General features: G+C 39.2%; 1 protein-coding gene across 3 annotated transcripts in view; it reads right to left on the reverse strand.

Annotated features, from left to right (window-relative positions):
- Nucleotides 1–22,990, reverse strand: part of FBXL17 (F-box and leucine rich repeat protein 17) — a 294,482-nt gene that overhangs the window by 196,395 nt on the left and 75,097 nt on the right. For all 3 annotated transcript variants that reach the window (XM_071580976.1, XM_071580978.1, XM_071580977.1), the window contains exon 5: nucleotides 3,683–3,790. In XM_071580976.1, coding sequence (XP_071437077.1) covers nucleotides 3,683–3,790 — 108 coding nt within the window. The remainder of the gene's footprint in view (nucleotides 1–3,682; nucleotides 3,791–22,990) is intronic.

The following is a 22,990-nucleotide window of genomic DNA, read 5'->3' on the forward strand; positions in this document are numbered from 1 at the left end:
TCATCAGCTTTAGTCTGACAAGATGCGAAAAAGGTTCTTTTACACCTCATCACATCACTTAAAATATCAAGCCATCCTCACCAAGAATCTCCCAGAATCACTACATTCACAGACCCTTAATGACTTATTCCTGAGACTGGAAGACAACTATTTAAAAGGATACCTCACTAAATGCAAAGAGATTGAAATAAATCATACTCCGTCTTACGAAATATAGTTCGTTATACAAAATTATTAAAGAAGTGTTTTCTCTGGACCCAGCCAAAGAACAGCAATCATATCCTTAGTTAGGAAGCTCAATGATTTTAAGATCAGAAAGGATGCTGAAATATTACCATAAAAGGAGCACAAAGCAGAACACTTTGTGTCAAAACAAATCAGTTACTAGAAAGAGGCTGTACAATACCTCGGTTTGGAAAAGGCTCTTGCAAAATCAGTCCTGTCATGTGTAGATTATCATTATGTATCTGTCAGGCTGGTAATGTCTGCATTGAATGAGCCCTAACTATTTGCTCCATAAATTTGAATTTTGATTGACTTCCCACTGGCCACCAGCTCAGACACAGATAACACTAAGTTGGATTGGACACGACTCTCGGGTAACAGTCAGGAGATGAAGAAAGAGGAGGGAACACATTACTCCAGAAATAGTTTTTAAACTGTCTTCATGCATTGGTGATTAGCAGGATAAGTAAGAAATTTTGTCTCTTGAGATTCTGTACAGGGATTCATACATACTTAGATGTCTGTAATAAACTTCACCAGACAGCCTGTCACAAGTACATGGCACAGAAGCACAGACAGAGTTATGCTGCTACAAAGCAATTACCCTCGCACATATATCAGAAACCTAAGGAAGAAGCCAAGAAGTGGCTTCATAATAAAATTATATCGAGATGTCGAGGTTTGCTGATGCCAGCTGTTAAAATTCTATTAGAAGTGTAACAATTAAACTGCTGAGAGGCAATTACCACAAGAGGGGAGGAAAACACCACAGCATTTGGGGTCAAAGATATAAAATTAAAAAATCAGTCCTTCACTGGTTGGAATACAGAGTTTCTTATTCCCACTCAGTTAATGAATAAAAATTACCCATCTGGTTGTTCTGTCCAACACAATCACCTAACGTGCATAGCTACTTCTCACATTCCTGCAGATCTTCACACTTACAGGAGAAGCAAAGTAAAAACTAACCAGGAATAAACTCTTGAGAGACAAGACTGTGAGGAGGGGAGGAAGAAAGCAAACAAGAGAAAACAAATCATACAGAGAAAGCTAAGTAAACAATAAAACAAGCGAGAAAAAAGATGCACTACATGCAGTGTGTGTTCTTCCCTCCTACACAAAGGTGACAAATGTTGGACTAATTTTTCTGATGTCACAGTGCAGATTATTCAGATCTTTTGTGACAATGTTTCACACATTAGAACTACAAAGGCAAATGAAACATTCAGGTCATCAGAACGAACCACTGGTTTCAACTGTGAGTTTCACTGTTAGCTGTGGATGTACACACACATTCCTCCTTTCCCCTTCTTCCTGTGTATACATGAAGTGCCTCTCATCTTACCCAATAATCATTATTTACTTTGGGTGCATTTCCTGTATTTTATAGTAACTTCAAGAAAAAAAAGGCACCAGTGTGATGACATGGTCTTACTCAAAAAGCAGATTTTTTGGATTGCCATTCTGTTCAGTAAAAAAAATAAAGAAAATAAACCCTGAATCTTTTTCTAAAATACATGTTTGTCACTACCATTCCCTACAATTAGCTATTAAAAAAGCTCTGCGGTGCAGCAGCACTGTAATTTAGAATTTTCAAGTGCTAGTACTTTTAAAGACAGCTAACATTACTGGGGGAAAAATACAGTCATAATAAACCACTCAATTTTTATACATCCATCAGCCTCAAAGCAATTTCACAAGTGAGGCCACTGCTGTTATCTCCAGTTTGCACACAGGAAGCAGGACAGGAGAACTGACTCTGTACAGCCTTGCAGGACACACTCACAGGAGCAAAGAGCAAAATCCACATTCTCTGGGAACATGGGATTGGAATTACTACCGAACACTTATGAAGCATTAGTTAAGTACTGAACACAAAGCTAAGCTAAGGACTACATGATGCCTAGAACAAAAACCAGTGTCATCAGCAGATGAGTTCTGGAAAGGACAGATACAGCAGTTTAAAGATCATGTCACTACTTCCTACAGGCCCTACTAAAAAGCCTGTCCCCATCTTTCTTATGAGCCCCTTTTAAGTGTAGAAATGTCACAGTAAGGCCTCCCTTGAGGCTTCTCTTCTTGGGCAGGTTAAGCAGTCCCGAACTTCCAGTGGTAGCAAGTCACTGTCTTTGCAGTATTCACAGCCTACAGAAAGGTGCACAGAAACTGCCTGAGGGAAGGAAACTGGAATCCCCACATCTCAAGTCCCAACATGTGCCAATTACTTACAAAGTAATTACATGCCAGGAGTATAACCATTCTCTTAAGTATGTGCTGAAGGACCAATGTCCAACAGTGTCACTCCTATGTGTATATCAGGATTACTAATAATTTACTATTATTAAAAACATGAACATCAGAAATACATGTTAATAAGAAAAATCAAGATCTTGACTTTTCTTTAATCTAGTAAGTGGGATTACAAAGTTACTTTGTTGAAGGATATGGCATCTATTTAATACTCAATAAATCTAGGCCAGATTAATGCAGTAACCAAAGCACGTAGCTGAAAAGTGATCTCTGTGGAAATTTCCCACAAAGGCTTGGACTGCACACCCTGTCTATGTCAGATTTCTAAACTGTATACCTCCTATATTTATGTTCTGTATATAAATATAACCCATAGTTATACATACACAGTTTTCACTGGACATGAAAACAGTAGTATAATTTCTTTCTCCCACAGATAAATATCCTTTTTATAAGTCACTTCAATACACAGAGTCCTTTCCAAATGGCACCCTTTGAGGTCCTATAACTTTAACTTCCCTTATTTCCTTTTTGCATGTGTCCAAAAATGTTTTCAAGTCTTCTGTATCCTCAGCTACTAAGCAGCCCCAAAATTATGAAAGTATTTTACAGATATGCTGAATGGTTCTATATAACAACAGGAGAGCTGCACAGCTGCATCAGAAAACCTTTACTTTCCCCAGGCACATTCTGTTCTCACTAAATGTACTCTCTACGTGCTACTTCAAGATCTCTTTAACCATTTTTATGTTTGCATGATCCCCGAATTTACTTTCAGTTACAAATTTTAATTACTGTGGTGTTAGTCCATCTCATCCAAGTCATCCATGTTACAGAACACCCCCATGATTTCCTGTAGATTCACCCAAATTAGCTCTCCAGGCATGAGAGAAAAACGTTCAAATACCTTGCCATTAGAACATTCCACTTCTGATTCTGGAATTTTGTTTTGTTTGCAATGGCATCTGTTGTAATTAGGTATTTTAGAGACTTTTGAACTGAACAGCACAGAAATGTATAACCTGTTGAATGTAATTTTTGGCACAGTGAAATCTCAATGTGACTGCTCGATTCGAAGATCACTCACTGTGTCGAGTTTCTACCCATGTCAGGTACAAATCACAGACAAACCCACCCTGGATGACACCTGTGACATGGCTGTGGTCAAACACACCAAAGACCAGCCAGAAGTAGTTATGACACTTACATTGGTGAGGTGAATGACTCCCTTGGATGTAACAGAGCAGCCCATGAAACCAACATACTGCAGCTCAGGGCAATGTTCAGCAAGCGCTTTCACCGACTGGTCTGTCACCTGCAGAAAAGATAAACAGGTAACAGCTGAATAGGTGATATAATCACATACTTAACAGAGTTCAAGCAATTTCTAATGGCAAGCTGCTCATTAATATGTTCATTATTATTACCACTACTTTTATTTATGTCAAGAGTTTGAGGGACAACACTGGGTATGGACAGGCATGGATATATAAATGCATGAAAATCAGGAATAAAAAATATTTTTTGCAGGGCAGATCATCTTCTTAGAGGAAGAAAAGAAGCACAACACAAGAGAAGCTGATGGTCACAAAGTCAAGTCTTATTGTCATCCTGTTTATGAGCAAACAACCCAAGAGTCTATTCTGCCCTCCATTCTCATATACCATATACAAACATGAAAATACTAACAAATTTGTTATTGCCATCCTGTAGATTGATGCTATACCCATCACAGACTATAAAGAATTTGAATTGTGTGCTATCTTAAGTTTATATTCCTTTTTCTTTTTTAGCACTTTTACTAAAACAAAGCAATTCATGAGTTTAACCTAAAGATAATATTCCACCTGTTTCTCACATCAGACTTGGTAATCTCATGGTAATACACCACTGTGCCAGTGATCAGCTGAATGGAGATGTTACCCAGTTTATTACTGAGATTTGTTTATTTATAAAACTATTTCTTATTTGTAATTAAGTTTGTATAGTAAAATTTAATAACTATAAAACACGAACCATCATATAAATGTAGAGCTTTTTAAGTAGGCTAAACATTCAAAAGAACTACATAGTGTGAATTTTTGTGAAGAATGTAATATTGACATTGGTACACTTCAGACACTTCTGTATCTTTCTTCTAACAAGTTAGGATTGTTTCATTTCTTTCTCTGAGATGTTTATATTCCCAGTGCAAATGGCAGTAATGAAAAAGCAGATATTGATTATGGAACAAAACTTGATGGTTTTCAGCTATTCTGCTCTGGAACGTCTCACTTAACCTGGAGATGTAAATCCTGAATGCTGAGAACATTCAGGATTCTAGGGATGCCTTCCTGTTATCACAGAATCCAAAAGCAAAGCAAGCTGAGTCCACAACTGGTGAACACCCAGAGGAACATCATTCCTGCTGCGCTGGGGTTAACCATAAGCCACAATTCCAACTTGCCCAACAGCCACTTCACTGCACTCTGGCAGCATTTGGTGACCTTGGTGAGGACTCTGGCAAACAATTTTGGAAAAGAAAGCCCAGAGATTTGGGTTTATAGATGCAAGACCACATAAGAGCTGTACTGGTTTGGGGTTACTGAATATTGTTATAGACCTACTGCAGTTTTCTCAAAGCTAGTTTCTCAGAGAGCAAAGATTTTTATTGTTGCACAAGAAGGCAAACCTTCTATGACCATGCATTTAGAACCCAATTAAACTGAGAAGAGGCCAAAAGAAAGTGGAGAAGGGTCAGCTAAACAGATTCGATCTCAAATTGGTACTGATCGTGTGGTATCTACACAGCCCCAAGCCTCAGCTCTGCCTACTCCAACAAAAACACACCAGTGTGTTACAAACTTTCTTCTTACATTTTCACTTTTGCACACTCCTCTTACTTTTGTCCTCATCTGAGGACAAAACTATTTAGGATTTTTTATCACCAACTATTTAGGATTTTTTAAGATATTGATTTTTACTCAGATGGTTCCCACCCAGCCAGGTTGCAATGAGGGTCATTTGCTATTCTGCTGGGTTGGCCACTTTGAACATGACTCCAGAATTTGGACTCCTATGACTGCAGAACTTGGAAAGGAAGATACTCGTATCTCTTCTATACATACACACACACACACACGCGATTTTACTATAATGGCTTCTCAAAATATGAGTTACTGTGCATAGAAACATCAGGTCACAATACCTGTCATCTAAGTATCTGCTGAATGGTGAAAGACTAAAATTTGTATTAGGCCCTTCTGTTCTTTTTGCAGGGGTTGGGGAGAGTAAGAACATGTAGTCATTTGGAATACATTTATAAACCTAAGTGCAGCTTTATAGTCAAGTAAAATTGCCTAATCTTCAGGTAGAGTAACTGATACCTGAATTCTATCTGTCCTTATTTATACGTGGCTCAAAAACATAACAACATGAAGTTTACGTGCAGAAACATTTTTTTATTTTCATTAGAGCTATTTGTATCACAGATTAAAAAAACAGGTAAATTTCTGCCAGATCTGAAAGGGTGATTAGCCACTGGAATGGGCTGCCCAGGGATGGAGTCACTGTCCCTGGACGTGTCAGGGAATGACTGGAGGTGGCACTCAGTCACCATGGCGATGTTTGGTCAAAGGTTGGACTCGATTATTTCAGAGGTCTTTTCCAAACTAACTGATTCTGTCATTCTATGAAATAGCAGCAACAAAGTTAAATTTAAATTTCAAGGAAGTTTCCAAGACTGAAAACAACTATTCTTCTGCTTAACTAGACTTCTTTTATCTCATCATCTGCAGTGTTTATATACAGACTTGAACTTTCATATTTAAACACAAACATGCAGGCTGGGTCACTATTTCTACTATGAGCAGGTGCCATAAACAGAGCAGGCTCTTACTGTATGAACGTATTTTATGCTCCCAAGAGATGGTCTACTCAGCAGAATGAAAAAAAAATAAGTGACTGATTAAAAAAAACAATGGGAAATTAGTAGTGATATGTGTGTAGTGATTATGCATCTGAACACCTGCTCTATGTAATACAGTATGAACTGTATATGTAACTGTTACATTTTCTTCATTGTTCAAGAGATAGAACATGTACATGAAATGTATAAATGTGGCTTTCATAAACTAAGAAATTTTTAAACCACTGACATTCTGATGTACTGTACAAATGAATTACATCAGCATAATCTAAAGATTACCAGAGAAATACTCAGTTCCACAGAAATGACCCTTGTCAACAAAGACACAGAAATTCACACAGAATTCTCTTACAGACTCCACTACTGCTCCTCCAAGAATCTTTAGTAATTGGATTGTCTAGTCGACCTTCATTGACTTTCATTCATCCTGTCTTGCCTCATGTTAGTCTTGCTTTGAAAAAGTAATATAGGATGATGAGGACAGATTTATAAGTTATGCACTAAAGCATTGTGAATGGGAAACACACTGGTCTGGAACTAATGGCACAGATTTTGCTCCTATCAAAAAGATCTATTGTAAGTGAGATATGTTTTAATCATTTTCTTTTTATGCATTACAGCCTATTATATATGAATTCCAATTCTGCACTGTTTTACAGAAATTCAATATTTTGTCTAGTCTGAATTAGGTTCTATAAGTATTGGTTTATTTTACATTCTTTCAATAAATAAAAGTGTAAAAAAGGAGTCAGCAGAGATGATAAGTCAAGAAGAAATTTTGAGGTACAACAATACAAGCTCAACAATACAAAATTCCAATTAAAAAGCCTCACAATTTATAAACACTCACAGAAGCTGAAACAGAAATAACTGAAAAAGAGAAGGGAATATAAATAGCAACTGGCACAGAACGAGCACCGTGTTCTCTAATTTCAGTAGTTGCACTGCAGCCTAGGTAGATTCATATGAAATTTTTTCCATGCCAAATACATAAATGTTTGAAAAATATGTAAAATATTTCTCAGAAGAATAAACTCCACTAGAGTAAAATATGTTCTCATGTAAGTAGAGTCAATCTGCCATGAATATAACATGGAAGTACTCACTGCAGTCAGACTACTAAGAGTGGAAGAAGACCCCTTTTCTCCCAACTACTTACTCCATGAATCTTTATCCATCTTAGTCAGACACCAGCTTAAGGACACTTTTTCAGGGCAGCACAGGAAGAAGAGGCAAATCAGGGAGGGCTTAGTAAAATCCAGTTTTATGTTGGAAAAGAGCTGAGTTTACAAAAAGCCCATTTGCTAATTCAGCCCTAGAACTTTCTTGCCTTACCTGAGCGTTACTGTGTCCTGCAGTTCAGGGCCCTCTCAGGAACCTGCCCTGCAGGAAGCAGTGGCTGCTCCCTCCAGTGCTCTGCTTAATGGATCACACACTCCACCTGCATTTCCCCTCGGCTGTTTGCCCTGAGATCCTTACATGCCATAACCTACCATAAAACACAGTTAGGCTGAACTCAGGCATCATTTTGGTGCAGACCCTTTCCACCTAGACCTCTGAAATACATTCACAGAATCACAGAATGGATTGGGTTGGAAAAGACCTCCGAGATCATCAAGTCCAACCCTTGGTCCAACTCCAGTCCCTTTACCAGATCATGGCACTCAGTGCCACAGCCAAGCTCAGGTTAAAAACCTCCAGGGATGGGGAATCCACCCCCTCTCTGGGCAGCCCATTCCAATGCCTGAGCACTCTCTCTGGAAAGAAGTTTTTTCTGATCCCCAACTTCAATTTCCCCTGGCAGAGCTTGAGCCCGTGCCCCCTTGTCCTATTGCTGAGTGCCTGTGAGAGGAGACCAACCCCCACCTGGCCAGAACTTCCCTTCAGGTAGTTCTAGACAGTGCTGAGGTCCCTTCTGGGCCTCCTCTTCTCCAAGCTAAACACCCCCAGCTCCCTCAGCCTCTCCCCATAGGGCTTGTGCTCCAGTCCCTTCACCAGCCTCGTTGCTCTTCTCTGGCCCCGCTCCAGCCCCTCAATCTCTTTCCTGAACTGAGGGGCCCAGAACTGAACACAACACTCAAGGTGTGGCCTCCCCAAGGCAGAGTCCAGGGGAAGGGTCACTGCCCTGGGCCTGCTGGCCACACTAGTTTTGATCCAGGCCAGGATCCCATTGGCCTTCTTGGCCACCTGGGCACATTCATAACATGCAGGCAAATCACACAGAGCAAAAGCAGCAACCATGGAGTAACAGCTCACCAGATTACAGGGAAGCTCAACTAAATTCATAAAGATGTAATACCTGTGAAAAAAGAAACATATAAGAAAATACCTGTCTACTGTAGACCAAGGCAGTCATGCTACCACTGTTCTGTCAGTGGGAAAGACATTCAATATCATTTTAAAAAGTTAAAAAAGAAAATCACAGTAGTGAAATAATTTTGAATGAAGGTGCTTGATTACAGGTGTGTGCCTACACGAATTCTCCCTGCTTAGCTTATAATTTGTCTTGCTACTCCTGTTCTAGAATGATTCCTCTTTGCCACACAGGGAGAGATGACATTGTCTCTCTTTTGACTAACACTTCTAAAACTACTTCCTAACAGAGGGTCAAACAAAGATCACAAATATTACACTAGAGTACTATTAAATTTTACACTATTAGACCAAAATATGTACTTAAAACCACTTAAGATTACACATACCTTCCTACCCCAATGAGTAAAAAATCATGAGCAAATTGTGTTATAACTCAATCACTTTTAAATTCAAATACAAATTCATTTTTAAATTAATTTCCACAGGAGGCTGCAACACTCAAAGTACTTACAGATTTAAACCTGAAGTTCCACCCAACACACCAGGGCTACTCATTAGGATCCATTCCTAACCTTATCTTAATAATATACTTTATTAGAAATATATATTTTTAGACTGACCAGGAATATGAAACCAACTCATTTTAAATTACAAGGGAATTTTGGAACAAAAATATCTTACAAACACACTGAAATAAAGATTGCTTATATACAATATAAAGGACTCCTTTGCTCTACAACCCCTAGAAAACAAAAGGCAGAAAAAGGCAAATAATTTTAGTTTATAAGATTAATTTCAAACTGAAGCTGGAAAAGACTTTTCCTCTTGAATAGGAGTGATACATCGCCTGCTTTCCACAAGCATCAACTTAAATCATATTTGTCATAAAGCTGTGACAAACTAATTATTATTGGCAAAGATGCATTTAATTCATGACCCCACACTGCAATTACAGGACACTGACAAAAATAAGGCACAGATAATCTGTCATCACACTCCAGTTCTCAGGACACCCAAATTTCATTAGTGAACAGCACAAGGCAAGGCTCATCTCAGCTAACTGCCAGTGGACAAACAATGTATTTCTTCACATTCAGTTAATGCAACCATTTGATTAATCAAAGCAGAAATTCAACAACTGCCAGCTTTACTTGCAGTAGTACTACTGATTTCTACAAGCATCCAAAACAGAAAAATAAATATTTCTGTTCCTCCCGCTTTGAAGAAACAATCTAACTGAAAAGGAAATGATACCCACTTTTAACATATATTTTTAAAGTTTCAGTTAGATCTTCAGTATTTTTCCAACTTGGATTTAAAAGCTTTGAATGGATTATTTTCATTATAAAAACAATCTTTCATGCAAAAACATGTGCTGTCTTTAATTCAATAAAAGATCGTTGCTTACCAATGGCTGTAAAATGTGTTTCTTTATTAACTGAAAGGGATGAATTAATCGAGCAACATGAGTGACTTTTCACAAATGAAGAAAACAAAAATTCTACAGTATTTTAAGATAAACTTAATTTTTAAATGTTAACTTATTTCAGAAACCTATTTCCTGAAATGTCTCTCACCATTTAAGCTGAAACATAAACGTGAAATACAGAAGCAGAGCCTGCATTATACAGGTGAGCTTTTCAATATCAGCTGTTTCACCAGAAGCAACAATGTACAGCCCACAAAACCAATACAACAATTACAGCATGGACTCAGAGGAGACTGTTCTCAACACTCTGACACCCTCTCACATGTGAGGGGAAGAAGAGTGAAGAGGGATTGCATTGCTACCCTTTCTTCCCTCCTCATGCATTACTTCAGCAGCCAGAACCACCATCTGCCCACTGATGCCCAAAGAGGCACAATAAAACTGCCTAGAGACATAGTTCTATTCTTTAAGCAGCAAGGTATTTATTGAAGCAACATTGGGAACCCTCCCATTGGCATCGGAAAATAGAGTTCCCAAGTCAGCAGTGTAAAGACAGAGTATTTATACAGTTTCTGTGAGAGGTTACATCATTTTACATGTATATTCATATGATTGCAACACTTGATTATAATATTCATAGCAGGCGAAGTCCAGGTGGAGTCAGGAGTGGAGTCATCATTTTGAGGAATATTATGGGGGTAGTTCCTGTTACTTCATCTGGTAGGGGTCGCATTGCACCTCCTCATCCTTGATGAACTTTTTAACTCCTCCTGAATTTTGCTGATTTTAATATAGATCGTGCCAAATGCTGTTTGAAATTTCTTATCTCTTCCTGCAGGTCATCTCGTCCTGTGCTCAGGCTATGCTTTCCCCTTAAGTTATTGTGTGCATTTTTCGTATTGTTTTGGATGGGCTTCAAGTTCCTCCTTGGATCATCCCTAACCCTGGCTCCTATCTAGCTCTATTTCCTGTGGCCCTCCGAGCCTGCACAGTGGATGTTTTAGGTGAGGCTCAGCGTGCACAGAACTGGCCCCACCGTTTCAGTCCCAAGGTCCACCTGCCATGGCCAAGCGAGCTTGGACAGTGACAGGGAAGTCCTTGGGACTGTCACAGCCCCCGGTACTGACCGGGACTGACCCTGCTGAGCATCCCAGATCTGATGGGATGGGATGGCAGGGAGGGATTGAACTGCCAGGGGACGGTCCCACTGAGACTCGAACTCAGGTCCTTGGGATTCAGAGTCCGGAGTGCTCACCATTACACCACGGGACTGCCTCCTCATCACCTACATTATGGTTAACATCAACTACTTTAAAATAGTGTAAGTATGAAAACAACCCTCACAACTTTGCAGTCTACTCGGTGCAGTACCCAAGGGAATCATAATTTTATCAGGTACGCGTTCAGAATGCATGGGGATTTGCACAGTTTGTCCCTTGTTTTTAAGAAGATTGAACAACTGGACATAAAGAACAGTGTTCCATTTCACCTTGAAATTCTTCCTAATTACTCACCTTGAAATTCTTCCTAATTACCCTAACACAATTGTTAAGATACAGAACGGAAAGTACCTCAGTTAAAGGCAGGACAAAGTATTCCTTCCATTTCTGTGGCACAGAGTATCACTGCTTGATCTTATTCTCTTTTTGTTACTGATGACAGCGTCAACAAAAGATGAGTGGTTCTTATTTTGATCTATTTTATCCCCAAAATTAACTAGTACTAAATAAAACCACATACCTGGAAAATATTCAGTTTGAAATAATAAGTAACTACAGAAAATCACTGTCTCCAAACTGGTTTGATCATCTGGGTTAGAAAACAAATCTCAGTTCACAATATAAATTATCTGACTCCCGTTATCTTACAATTTTATAAAGTACAGTTTACATGCACTTACATTGAACAAGACTATCAGCACATCCTAATTTTTTTTTCCAAAATGCAAATGAAGAAGTAAAAAACATCCTTTAGCTTATAAAATAAGTCCCCTCCCTCCCCCCCCCCCTCCCCCAAGGCAAAATTTATTATCAAAATGCATTTACTCTGGACTGGCAAAATATTACTTCTGAAAGAAAACATCTTTCACCAAACAGCACATATACATAACCTGATAGCCATCAAAATGTCAGGAAAATCAAAAGAAAATATGAAAATAAAAAAGAGACTACCACTGTATCATAAATTCTGTAACAGAACCACACATCAGGAATACTGTATATCCTCAAAAGACTATGGGAAAACTGTTTCTCAGCATATTTCTTTAAGCAGAAAAATGTATAATGATGTCTAAAAATCAAGGATAATATCTTGAGATTCCTTTGCTATTCATAATAGTGAATCAAAGAGACTAATGTGTCCAGATGCTGACACATACAGACCAAGCATTTTCATTTGGTATCACTCTGAATATAAGGGAAGAAAAAAATTTCTATACAGCCTCAAAAAAGGTCCATGGTTTAGCAGCCTAGACACTTAATATTTCCTCCTTGTGTAAGAAGTGTATGAATCAAACATTCACCCTCTCTGGGACAAAGGATGACTTTGCATTATCTTCACTTTTAATACTCCTAGAGTTATGTATTTCCTGTTCTGTATTATGAGTAGGAAAAAAACAACACAAAGCCCCAGTTTATTCAACAGCTTTATTGCTCACCTTACCACAACACATCTCATTCCCATTTAAAATCTTTTTTTAAAGAAATTAACTTGTACTTTCCCTTCAGCTATGCAATGTGATTTTATACATTCCCATTAAATTCCTGTACTCTGGCACATTTATCTGTTTACCACAACTTCAAGGCTTTTGAAGGGGCTGGAATATTATTTTCAGTACACATTCACGTAACAAGTGCTTTGTGCTCACACTGTTTACCCCCCAAAACAGCCCCAGAAGAGCACAGTTAATGTCCAGAAACTCCGGAGGTCTTGGACACATAACCTGTTAAACACACTGAGTTTACTTCCTTTTGCTTTATTCCAATAACATTGCCATTTTCTCACAAGAAAACATTTGTTTCATTTTGTTCATTATTCTGATTATGGTGTGAATGCCACCCAGATACCCAAATCAATCCTTTAATTTCCTTGGTCACAAATCTGAAAAATCCGTGTTCCATTCATTAAAAACACCATCACAACCGTAGAAAACCTTGTTTGGTTGTCACATCCCTCTCATGTCCAAAACTAATCTATCAACATTTTTATTTCAGGTAAATAACTGAAATACCAACTTAGACAACACTCTCTCTGCTATCACACAACACCAACTCAGAACCAATCGTTTAGGAGATCTTCACACGTTAAAGCTTTAGTACATTAACAAACAGAAGAGTGTAAATGTGCCATAACTCTCCCTTTATCAAAACTTACTCTATTAAATGCATCATTGTGGTGGTGGGGTTTGCTGTAGGGATGTGCACTGATGTCATCACTCCATCACAGAAGGTCACTTGGTTGGCTACATTGTAATAACGTGAGCATTTTCTCTTACAAACTTAAGACACTTTGAATGCTCAGGAGGGCAAAAAAATTAGACCATTGGTGTTCAAATCTATTCTTCAAGTCTCGTCAACACCATGTAATTTTAGTGAGTGGGGAAACTCTTGTAAGTGTTGAAAATATAAGGCAATGTAGGCACACAGTGAATGTTTGGTGATACAGACACTAAACATCTGTGCTGGTTTCGAGGAAAACTAGAGGAGACATGAACCCAGCTCAAGAGAGATTATAAATCAGAGCTATAATTTAATAAAAATATTACAATAAATGCAATGACACAGAGAGAAATTGGTTTTAACCCACAAACTCCAGCAGTGTAACCCAGCCCCCTGGGGCACAAACACAGTGGGGTTTGGTGGCCTCTGTGCTGAGCCCCACGTGGTTCCCCCAAGTCCAAAGTAAAAAAAAGGGGAAAAACCTGTTGGTGCAGATGATGTCACAGTCTGGCCGAGAGTGGTGATCTCCTCCTGTCGATGTTCTGGTCCTCCTCTGGATCCAACAAGTGGTTCCAGAAGTCTCCAAACCCCAAGATTATGTACCCTCAGGTCCAGGTGGGAATGCCCAGTACCTCCCCCAGGGCAGGGAGTTCCACAATGGCTGATCTGACTCTTGTGAGTCATGGGGTATTTTTGGAATCATTGATGGCCCATGAGCAGACATGACCCCTCAGGCTGGGTGTGGAGGTGCCAATGACTCCCTGGAGGGGAGTTATCACAGCTCTTACCTCACAGGTGTCTTTCACACCCAGCTTAGATCCTGAGGGGTCAGGTGTGCCCTGGGCAGCTGCTGCAAATGGTCCTTTGTTAACAGTTCATGGGAAATGGTATAGAGGGTTTAGAATACACAGCTTTGGTCACACCCACACAGAGATATACTGGTCCCACCTGCTGAACTAGGACAACATCCTATACCATAAACCCCAGGGAAGGTATCTTAGTAATTGCATCTCTTCTTCAACCAACTACCATTTTTTCAGGTTTCACACCAGCCACACATACACCTAGGCAATGGAAAGACAGTATGACATCATTAGTAGTTGTATTTACCAGCAAATATCTAAAGATTGCTCCAGCAGAAAACAAAAGTTGGCACAAATAACAAAAACCTTTCCTGCAGCCCAGGTACTGTGTAATTCCATACTATGGCATTTCATACACAGAGTTTACAGATTTATCTCTTACTCCCCTGTTACAAGCATAGAACAACAACAATTCCTCCAAATTTTCCAGTACAGGTCACGGGTGCAACATTTTGTCTGTCCAATCCACCAACATGAATTTTATACAGGCAACTGTTCAGTTCTGATTATGTGGACTCTGGTTGAAGTCACATGTTACAAATAATGGGATAAATTATGTCTTAAGGCAGGGGCGTAGGGGAGGGAAAAAATCTTAAGCTGCAAATTATGCTCTTCAACATGAAGCACAGGCTTCTTAATTGGTAATAGGTCTCTCATGACACACAGGAAACAGGAGAAATAAAATGAGATTATTTCCTACATATTATAGTAAAATACAAAGTACTATGAAGACAGAAGAGCTATGACTACAACTGCACAGGTCAAAGAAAGTAATTCAGGGACTAACATGTTTTTCCTACACTTCAATAACTTCACTACATAAAGAGAAAGGGGAGAAGGTATTTTAGTGAAAAATACTAAGTAATACCACGTAATATCTAAAAACCAGCATTCTATAGCCAAGATTACAAAACAAAAACACAAATCAGTTAATGGACATCACAATTCACTGGGATACCACAAGAGCATCTTAAAATAAAATAACAAAATCTTTGTCAAACAACTCTGAATATTAGCTTTCCTGGTAACACTTACTTTGCAATATAAGCTATTAGTTTTAAAACAAATAGGAAAACCAAACACAGAATGTCATGCAAATTTCAGGTATAAAAGGGGTAAGTTACTGGCTGAAACTATATTAATGTATCTCTTAAGGAGGACAGATAATTTAAAAAATTTAACCAGCCTTGCAGATTTCCTTTTGATATTGTCAGCTGTTAAAACAAAATTACATTCTGCCTATAAGAAATCCTTCTAAAAACAAACCAAGAAAAAGATTAGTTATATGTGCAGGGAAAAGAAGTTTCCTGTAGTATCGGTTAATGGATGTGATATTCTATCTCCATTACTGCCTAACAGACAAGTTATTAGGTACTCAGTGGTCATATTTATTCATCCTGCTCTGAATACTAGAAGTCTTCAAGTTTCATTACTGAAAAATCTTAATATTCCACACTATTCTCGCCTACAAAAAACAGGTAAAGCCAGAATCCAAATCCTAACTGGAGGAGACATTTTTTCAAAGCACCTGTAATAAGAATCACAAGGTCAGACACACTTGGGAAATGTACCATGAGCTGAAAATCAGTGAAGGTGAGACACATTGCACACAAGTGGAAATGGTTTCAGTTTGATTTGTAAATCATCTTCACACAACAGACCTCCCAAGAGAAGGAAATACTTGACAATAAGAAGCACTATGAAGGGGTTTTTCTTCACAGTTTTTTTCCTTAATGAACTGCATCCAGTACTTACTAATTCAATTTAAAATAAACCACTGTTACATTGGTCTGATCAAGGAATACACCAAGTGACATATTCATAGAATCATAGAATGGATTGGGTTGGAAAAGACCTCCGAGATCATCCAGTCCAACCCTTGGTCCAACTCCAGTCCCTTTACCAGATCATGGCACTCAGTGCCACGGCCAATCTCACCTTAAAAACCTCCAGGGATGGGGAACCCACCCCTTCTCTAGGCAGCCCATTCCAATGCCTGACTACTCTCTCTGGAAAGAAGTTTTTCTCATCTCCAACTTTAATTTCCCCTGGCAGAGCTTAAGCCTGTGCCCCCTTGTCCTATTGCTGAGTGCCTGGGAGAAGAGACCAACCCCCACCTGGCCAGAACTTCCCTTCAACATTCCATTTATGTGATGCAGAACCAGCTTTAAGGCACAAATTAGTTAAAAACTTGAAATGCTTCAGACGTGACGAAGAGACTAAGAGGACGAGAACATCATTTAATACAGTTCTTTCTCTGTTGCACTTGTGTGAAATACATGAGTGTACACACTTTCTAATCTACTCATCACTGCACTCAGTCGACACACAGGCTGCTCAGCACAGACTCTGCTGTAACAGGTTGGACATTGTGATTCTCTTCACAGCAGCTTTAGAGTCTTGTCCCGACCTTCATAAATTGGTACAGAGTTCTCCGTGAAATTTTATGGTAAGAAGTAAACATGCTACACCCTGTGAGAGTTATTACATGAATGGTACTGGCCTACAATGAAAAAGTTGCAGGAAAATTAGTCATTAAAATGGTAATCTTCAGCATTCACTGCTGTGATTGACTACTTCATTACAATCACAGTTTGAGATCAGCAGTAACTGGTAGGAGCAACCTCCAAATACAGCAACAATAAAAAAAAAAGCTGCAGAAACAGAGTTTTAATATGCATGTGCACAAGGACTCAGACCCAAATAACACACTTTGGTTCAACAAAAACCAAAATTGATCTTGCATAGGATACATGTACTTCAGTGGAAATCTAATCTATAGATTTTAGCAAACAATCATCTCTAGTCAATTAAAAAAGCCAACAGCACTTAAATGGAAGTTCTGCAGACTATGCTTTATTCCGTATGCATCTTTCTTTGTTCAGCTGCAAATGGTACAATATTATATCTTGTGACAAAAAATTGAAAAGTTTAAAATAGAAACTGAGCTGTAATTTTTTAACGCTTCCACAAAAACACATCAACAAAAAAACCTCAAACTTCTTCTTTGTCCTAATCGCAACAGCAAGGAAAATCAATTACCTCCAAAAAGCACAAAAGAAAAGTGTTTATAGCTGGTAGCAAAACATCTACCCAAATTCTTCACAACAAACATTTCTATGAGTTGTTTTTTCTTAGAAAACAGACCTCTGCACCAAGTACTTTGTCAGAACACAAAAACAGGGGGATTTTTTTTGTAATGCTTTGTTTGTTCTCGTAATATTTAAAGTGGTCTTCATTTTTTCTTTTCTGAAAGCTGGGTGAACAAGGAAGCTACCAGAGTTATTTGGTAAGAAAATCATGTGTACAGTAGTCTACATGGTTGGTGTAATTTCCATCACTAATTTTGATCTATTGGAGTTAAGTTTGAAGAGTCGACTGGTTGCAGATGGCAAAAAAAACCCCTGAGAACATGCAGTAAAAAGCAAAATAAAATATATTCAGGGAGGCACTTAAACATATTAACGACAGCCATTTGCCTTTTTGTCATCTAGATTAAACAATTTTACAATTCCAAGGCCAAAGACTAAAATAGGAAGACAAATCATCTCGTAAGGGTCCTCAATGATGTAGAAGAAAGCAAAAGAGTGGGAATCTACAGCTCCAAGAGAGGCACACAGATACAGAAACTAGAAATTCAGCTTGTTTTTCCCTGTCATCATACCAAAGCAGAACTTGAAACGGGCCAGGAAAAGCACACTGTGTCCTAGGTCAGCAGGTGGGACCAGTTCATCACTGTGTGGGGGTGATAAAAGCTGTGTGTTCTACCCCGTCCATTCATTTCCCAAGAACAAAGGACCATTTGCAGCACCTGCCCAGGGCACACCCGACCCTTCAGGCTGGGACCCGGCTGGAAAAGACACCTGAGAGATCAGAGTTGTGATAACTCTCCTTCAGGTAGTGGTTGGCACCTCCACACCCACCTGGGGGGTCATGTCTGCTCATGGGCCATCAACGATTCCAAAACACCCCCTGACTCACAGAGTCAGATCACCCAGTGTGGAACTCCCCGCCCTGGGGGAGGGACTGGCCATTCCCACCTGGACCTGGGGGTACATATCTTGGGGGTTTGAAGACCTCAGGGAACCACTTATTGGATCCAGAGGGGGACCAAAACCTCAACAGGAGGAGACCACCACTCTCCACCAGACTGTGACTCTCAGCTGCACCAACAGGTTTTCCACTTTGGACTTTTACTTTGGACTTGAGGGAACCACATAGGGTTCAGCACAGGGGCAAATAAACCCCTCTGTGCTTGTACCCCAGGGGGCTGGGTTACACTGCTGGGGTTTTGTGGGTTAAAACCAGTTTTTCTCTTTGTGCCATTGCATTTATTGTAATATTGTTATTAAATTGTAACTCTGACTTATAATCTCTTTTGTGTTGGGTTCATTTCTCCTGCCAGTTTACCTTTAAACCAGCACAGGCTGATTCATTATCAAGGGTATTAAAGCAAGGAGGGGATGATGATGCGAACGTGATCACGAGTTAGATGTGATTTTTTTTAACCTCACACATTGTCTAAAGGTGTACCTGCTCAGATTATGTCCCTCTAGCACTGCATACACGCACTCAGGAGCAGCATCTTGCTGATGAGAAACCCAGGTGGGACTGCTGTATTAGTTGTGATTGGAGCCTGGCTACAATCCTGATTAACCCCAGTGAAGAACCAGCATTCCATGCAGAGAAGCTGGAACAGGAAAATCCTTCACCCACCTCATGGATGCACATCCCAGTGGCTGACAGGGCTGTGTGAACTCCTGCACACTGTGTGACACTGGCAGGACCAGCACAAGAGGGTGCTGAAGTTCAGCAACGAGGTTTTAAGAAAAGAAAAATAAACACCTGATTGCTCCTCCCAGCACCAGCACATTCAGGGAATAAGGACTACAACTGCTGCAAGTATCTAGGTTATTATGAGAAAGGGAAGTGGGGGGAAAAAACCCACAAAATAAAACGTAAGGAGTAAGTCAGCAGGTTAACAAGAAAAAAAAATTAAAATTCTTCAACTTTGCTTAAAGTCAGTATGTCTTGGTTTAAAACCCCAGTGGCAGCTAAACACACACAGCCACCCATGGAATCCCTCACCCAGAGGGCAGAATCAGAATGGTAAAAGTGAGAAAACTTGAGCTGAGTAAAGGAAGTTCAATACTTGAAAAAAAAAAAAGAAAAAATCCAAACTAAGAAAAAAAATGACGCAAAGAAGGCAAAAACAAGAGATTTTTTAAAAATAAATCCAACTATGAATAGACCTATGAAAACCCCAAATATATCAAGTAATTTTCTCTAGTCAAGCTGGTCAACAAGATATTCAAAAAGAAATAGTACCTTTTTTTCCCCTGATCTTTCTAATCTTTCCCAATGTAACACCCTTCACCTTCACCCCACCCTTCCCTGTTGGTAAAATATGACAATTACAAGAAAGCAATTTTTTTATGCCAGAGCTGTAAAACAAGCTATATAAATCGATAAGGGAAGATGAGTCATTACCTTACTGAAAAACACACAAACCATTGCCTGCCTCCTAAATCTTTTGACAAATTCCTTCACAAATCAGCTGCAATTTTGTGAAAACAGCAAACTATACAATATCCGATGCTCTGCATAATCAATGCATCTTCAACATCTCCAGCTTCTGGCAAAGCAATCAATTAGGTCAGCTCTCAAATAATTGTCAGTAGTGCCCAAGTGCACTGCTTAATGACTTCTGGTTGTACTGCATCAGCAATTTTTATTTACTTTTTATTGGGGGGGAGAGGAAGAGCAAGAGAGACACAGAGACTGCAAGTATGAAGCTCTCCCTACCCCTAATTATAAACAGAATCAAGAATATGTTATTTCTGCTTCTAATGCAGTATCTGGAAAGGTGTTAGAAATTTATTTTTTTCCTTGTTTTCTCCATCCCAAACTCACTTCTCCATCCTCGTAACATCTGCAGAATCAGCAGAATGTAAGCAAGGACTTGGGCTTGTTTAGCCTCTCCTTGGCAACCTCTTTCTTCAAAGCACCAGAATGAGCACCTGGACAATCATAAAAGTCATCCTGTGCCTTCCTGCTTTATCCTTGGATACCCAGACCCCTGGCTGTCTTTATGTCATTATCATGAAACGAGACTTAAAGAGTGTGTGTTTTGCCCTGCAATCTCATTAAGTAAATTCCTTCTCTTCTGACCTCCTTAGTACGAATTACTCAAACAATTAGCAAATTAATTTTAAGGGGAAAAAAAGGACACAGTAGAGAATGGAAAATGTGAACCACACATTCACCTAAAGCAGGCCATGGCCAACTTAGCATATGTATTTTGACAATTCTTTGCAGGGGTTTTCTTGGATGAAGAAGATACACCAACAACAATTTATGTCAGTAATGCCCTTCTCACAGAATATCACCAAAAAGTTATTAAACTGAGGAAGATGGGAATAAATATAATAATTTAAGAAAAGAAACCAGCTAAGGTAGAGATAGCAAAGAACTAGACGAAAAGGAGAACAGTTCAGTTGGGTGAACAGTTGCAAGCAGATTTTGTATAATAACAGTCTTGAAATAGGTAGTATATAATTTTATTAAGGACACACAATCTGCAAAAAGCAGAACACAACTTTCCTGGTGAGGATGGGAGTAAAAGCAACACAGGTGAGAATAAGATGCCTGTTCACAGAGAACTGGATGAGTCTGAAGACTGGAATAGAGCAAAGAGGATAAAATGAAAAAGCATTATGTACAAAATCAGCAGAAATTCTGTGACAAACTCAGATCTTAACATCTACAAACACATCAGAGGAAAAAACACTGTATGTATTAACTGTCTGGTCACAGATTGGTACTAAATGTACCACTTAGTGCACACAAGAAAAACTGCCCTAAAATGTATAAAGTGTAAGGTCTTCCTGAAGAGGGAGAGAACACAATTCTGCAATTCATTCAATAAAAATATAGAGAAGTTCTCTGTGATTCTGTTCACTCATCTCCACACCAGACAAATGTAGAAAAGAGGCAACAAAGTCATGGAATGGAAGGAAATGAGACACTTCAAGAAAGACAGAATTTATGAAAGATAAGTTCCAGGATCCAGTCTCTGAACTTCGATACATTGGTAGGTGAAAACATAAGGAAAAACTATTTTAGTTAAGCACAGTTACAACCCCAAATCTTGTGTGCAAAGACTGGTAACAAACAGAGACTTGAAATTCAAATAAAGTTTCAAATTCAAACAAAATTTCACAGCAATCCAACCTCCTTGTACCAAAAGTGCAAACAATCTAACCATTTTTTGGATCAAGACAGATACACTCCTGAGCACCTCTAAATCATGAGATAAGCTGTGGTGACAAGCCATGGGACTCCCCGACACAGTGGGTTTCCACACATTCCTTTCAATTTTTAGAATAATCAGCCAGTCTTACAGACTTAGGAATGTTGAGGTTTAACAAGAAATTCCAAGGAGTCTGTACTACTTGGTGGGATTCAATGAATATTACTACACAGGAGAGTTTTGGAAAAGTGTTGCAGTCCCACAGCCACTCTGCTGAAACAGCACTGTGAAGTCAGAGCATAAGAACACAAGCCTGGTCATCGCTGCCAGCAGATCTGCTTAATGGGCTTCACTTTCCTTTACTCTTCTCAATGACTTAAACTGCCAAATATTCCTCTACTTCACAATGAGAAATCCTCTGGAAAGCACGTCAGTCTCAAAGATGAAAGCAGAAGTTAAAAAGCCCAACAAACCAACCAAATCAAACCAAATCACAAAGAGCCCCTACACAACTAACCACACCCACCAGGCTGGGACTCTCAGCCAGCAGCCACAGTGACTACTGACATAAGTGCTAAAAATGTATAGTTGGGGAAGTACCAAATTTGGTATCTGCCCAAAATGAATATGTGACAACATCAAAAGCTTATTGGGTAATGGTTTTCCAGAGCATGCAATACAAAAGACTGCTTTTTGAAGGGAGAGGGTGATGCTGCAGGGGCTTTTGATTTTTGATTTTTTTACATTTTGTAAATTTTAGGAACACAGTAGCTTTAGATTTTGAGTGGGTTAATATTTCTGGCTTAAGTTTAATGTTCTATCATTACCCTTGACCCAGAATGGGGAGCTCAAATTCTTTTAGTTGATTAGACTCTTTTTCAAGGTACAAGATTGGAGGATATCAGAAGGCCCAAAGAACGAAACATAAACACAGGTCAGAGTGACCCAGAAGTCAGAACTGGAAGAACTCCAGGAGCCTGAGGAAGAGGAGCTGATGAAGACAGAGGGTCTTGACGACCCCAGACCCAATTCCTGGGGTGTTGGAACAGGGGTGGGACTGGGGCTGGACTGAGAAATGTGTAAAGTAATGATTGGAGGGATCATATTATAAAAGCCATGGAAACTAGAACTGGGGGGCACATGCATGTCATGTATTCCTGTGGGCTGTAGGCCTGTTATTAAAGAACTTTTTATCTTATCCTACACTAACTTGGCTCAGAGTCCTGCTTTGTGGGGGTTCTCTCATGGGATCAGGGTAATATCCTTTCTATACACTGAAAAAGTTACATTATGAAGATTAGGATTGTATCT

Source organism: Pithys albifrons, chromosome Z (genome assembly GCF_047495875.1).
Source record: "Pithys albifrons albifrons isolate INPA30051 chromosome Z, PitAlb_v1, whole genome shotgun sequence".
NCBI classification, from domain to species: Eukaryota; Metazoa; Chordata; class Aves; order Passeriformes; family Thamnophilidae; genus Pithys; species Pithys albifrons.